This window comes from Monoraphidium neglectum, assembly GCF_000611645.1.
Source record: "Monoraphidium neglectum strain SAG 48.87 unplaced genomic scaffold scaffold04908, whole genome shotgun sequence".
NCBI lineage: Eukaryota > Viridiplantae > Chlorophyta > Chlorophyceae > Sphaeropleales > Selenastraceae > Monoraphidium > Monoraphidium neglectum.
In genome coordinates this window covers 1-3804 of record NW_014008722.1, presented here as the reverse complement: position 1 = coordinate 3804, position 3804 = coordinate 1, and the positions used below count along the sequence as shown (strand labels likewise).

Here is a 3804-nt window from a genome sequence, read left to right as displayed (position 1 = left end):
ACATACATACACACACACACACCACACATTCACACACACACACGCGTTGACACACATAAAATCACATACACACACAATCATAATCACAAAGACACACACACACACACATAACAAACACATACATGATACATACACACACACACACACACCAAGGTGGAAGCCCTGAACGAGGACTGGGAGCAGGAGGCTGCCCTCGACCAGGCCCAGGGCCAGGACCCTGGCGCCGACCCCACCTGGGCCCAGCCAGACCCATTCGCGGACGAGGTCATCCACGGCCGCGGCGGCCACATGGTCGCGGCCGCCGCCGCCGCCGCTGCGGAGCGCGAGGCCAACGGCGGGGCCGGCCGGGCGGCGGGGGGGCTGCGGGAGGAGCTGGCGGAGTACATGGCGATGACGCAGGGCGGGGCCGGCGGCGGCGCGGGCGGCGCGGGCGGCGGCGCGGGCGCGGGGGCGGACGGGCGGCCGAAGGTGGGGGATTTGGGGTCGGAGGGGGCGCGGGCCGGGCTCGCTGATTTGCAAATGGCAGGGGCTGGCTGGTCGGGCTTGCTTTGGCGTGTGAAGTGCGGTTGAGGGGCCCTAGCTTCTAGACATTCAAGGGCCAAGCGAGGAGGGGGAGGATCGCACTGGGTGATCCTGATGCTTGTGCATCGCAAGCGGGCGCTTCAGGCGGCTGACATTCGCAGCGCCGCGCGCGCCCGCCGCGCCGCCGCGGCCCTAGGTCCCTGTGCTCCCGCCGCACCTGCGGCCCAAGCTGGAGGCGGCACCGGGGGAACGGCGTGTGCGGCGCACCATCCGGTACCCGCCCTGGGCGGCGCGTCCGCTGGGCACCTCGCGCGTCATCCTCTACAGGTGAGCCCCAAAGGTTACTTCCTCGCGCCGCGGAGGGCACGGCCTGGCGCCAGGATTTGCTGCGGCGGTGCGCTGCGTGTTGTTGAAACACAGAGGCCCAAGGACGATTGTATGCAATAGTTTCACAACCTTATTTTTGGGCTGCAGCCCCAGCGCTTCCAGTGTGAATTAACACCTCCGTCTTCAACGTTGCAACACCTCTATTCTGGCCAGGGGTGACCGTGCGGCGGCGCTCAACGCGCTGTATGGGCAAAAGGAGGGCTTCGGGGAGCGCACCATCAAGCCGCGGGAGGGCGGGGGTGCGCTCACCCGGTGTCTGCTTGGGGCCGGGGCCGGGGCCGGGGCGGGGGCTACGCAGCTGCGGCAGCCGCGCACAACACGGGTGGGCATCGATTGGGCGCCCCGGCGGCTTCCAGTCAGCTTCCTGCTCGACACTGCTCCATTGGCTGCCCACCGGTGTTTAGAAACGTCGCATGTCAGCAGTGGTTGGTCGCTGCAAGAAGTGCGTTCAAAATGACACGACACTCATCGCCCTACCCCCCCCCCCCAGGCGGCCCCAAGCGGCGAGCTCAGCGGCCCGCCGCGCTCGAGCCTTTGCTGCAGGAGGCCGCAACGGGGCTGGAGGCCGTGGCAGCCAAGGCGGCCATGGAGGAGGAGGAGGAGCAGGAGCGGCGGCGCCAGGCTGCGGCGGCAAGGGAGCAGGCCGTGGCGGCGGCGGCAGCGGCGGCGCAGGCGGCGGCGCACGCGGCGTACGCGCCGCCAAGCGGCGGCGGGGGCGGCGGCGGGGGTGGGCCGAAGGCCAAGTGAGCGCGGTCTTCAGGGTGCTCTTCACAGTTCTCGCGCCATGCCCGCGTCTGCGCCAGCCCCTCCTCACCTTCTGCTCTCAGCGTAGCTGTTGTGCGCCGCTGGCTCCTGAAAGCCGCCTCACACGGGTGTCAAAGCCCGCAGATTCTGGTCGCACGCTCGCTTGCTTGCCCCCCTGCGTGCCTCTTTCGCCACACCGCCCATATTGCAAGCTCTTGCGATGCTTGAGCCACCTTGTGCACCCCTTAAAGCACCGTGCTCGCGCGCACCAGCACCATGATGCAAGCATCTGACACGTCAAGCCCGCAATCACCACCCCCAGGCGCCCCCCAGGCATCAAGGCCGGCCCCGACGACGAGTGGGCGCCCCCGGTCCAGGCCCCGCCGCCGCGCCCCGGCCACCACCCCAACAAAAAAGGCGGCAAGAAAGGGCACAAGAAGGGCGGCGGCGGCGGCGGCGGCGGCTTCGGCGGGAAGAAGAGGGGGCGCGAGGCGAAGTTCGTCGTTGATGACGATGCGTCCGACGCGTCGGACTCCGAGGATGACGGCGATTACTACAGCAGCGAACCGGAGCCGACTCCAGAGCCGGACGACGACGACGACACGCCCCGCGCCAAGCGGCCGCGCGCCGCGGCCGCCGGCAGCGGCGGCGGGGGCGGCGGCGCCGCGGCGCTCGCGTCGGCGCCTGTCGAGGAGTATTACGAGCGCGGCGGGGGCGGCGGCGGCGCGGCGAGGAGGGTGCTGACGGCCCTCCTGAAGGGCGTGCTGCTGGAGGTGTTCAAGTGGCAGAAGGTGGACGCGAACGTAGTGCACAAGGCCTACAGGAACATCTTCAAGGAGCAGGCGAGAGGGCGGCACCGGGGATAGCGGGGGCGGACGGGCGCGTTGGGCTGGGCGTTTTAAAGGCGCGACAGGGCGAGGGGGAGAAGCGGGGACGAGGGACGCTTGGCGAGGGGCGGACAAGTCGCAATCTCGTGCGGGCGGGCCTCTGCCAAGCGCAGGGCGGCGAGCATTGCCTGGCCTCTGCATAGCACCCAGTCGAGCGCGCGTTTCCAGCCGCAAAAGCTCCAGAGAGCGCAATTGTCATTCACTTGCCCTCTCACCCACACAGCTGCCCCACCTCCTCAAAACTGAGGGCTTTTGGTGGCAAAATTTCAAAAACATTAACACACACACACACACACACACACACACACACACACACACACACACACACACACACGCACCCGCAGGTCCGCAAGAACCTGGTCTTCGACTACAACGAGTGGGTCAAGCCCGAGGACGAGATGTGGCTCGAAAAGATCCGCACCCGCCTATCCCGCGGCGCCTACGCCACCGCGGCCGCCTTCCTGGCCGACATGGACCAGATCCGCGTCAACGCCTGCCACTACAACAAGAAGGACCACGGGAAGTGCAGCGCGGTCGCCGTGCCGGACATCGCCGAGAGGATGATGGCGTTCGCGCGGGTGAGCGGGGCCTGGGGGGCGGCGGCGCGCGCGCGCGCGGCGCGGGCGGGCGTGCGGCCTGGGTGAGTGATGGGATTTTGAGGCGATGGCATCATGGCGATGCATGCTGGACCACCGGGATGCGGGCCCAACCATCGAAACCCCTGAGACGGCCTCCTTTTGGGCCCACCGTTTGCAGCCAACCGCCGGAGCTCGTGTGCTCATCAACGTCCTGACCGCGCCCTCGGCTCCCTTTTGCCGCCACGCCGCAGGGCCTGGTGGCGGCGCAGCAGGCCCAGATCGATCACGCCGAGGCGGCCGTCGCCGCAGAGGACGCCGGCGCCGCCGCCGCCCCCGCCGTCGACCCGCAGCAGCAGCTGCTCCTGCAGCAGCAGGCGGCCGCGGAGGCCGCCGTCGAGGCCGCGCGCGGCGACCCGGCCGCGTACGCGGCCGCGCTGCGGGCCGCGCTGGAGCAGTCCAAGGCGCTGGCCGCAGAGGGCCGGCAGGACGCGCCGGCCGGGTGGGAGTGGGTGGCGTGCGACGAGTGCGACAACTGGCGGCTGGTGCCGGGCGGCTGGTACCGGCAGAAGGGGCTGGCGGCGGAGGGGGCGGCGTTCAAGTGCACGGACAACACGGAGCGGCCCGGCGCGAGCTGCGCGGAGCCCAGCGACTGGCCTGAGGAGGAGGGCGGCGGCGGCGGCGGGGAC

At 69.5% G+C, this 3804-nt stretch overlaps 1 protein-coding gene across 1 annotated transcript; it reads left to right on the top strand.

The window, feature by feature from the left end:
* Positions 1–288: 288 nt before the first annotated feature.
* MNEG_14961 (hypothetical protein) lies at positions 289–3716 on the top strand (the record flags this gene model as incomplete). The annotated part of the gene is made up of 7 exons (XM_014036568.1): positions 289–468; positions 719–849; positions 1063–1148; positions 1400–1652; positions 1976–2444; positions 2885–3118; positions 3370–3716. Coding segments are annotated over 7 exons (1700 nt in total), but the record flags the coding sequence as incomplete, so codon positions are not given.
* Between the last annotated feature and the right edge of the window lie 88 nt (positions 3717–3804).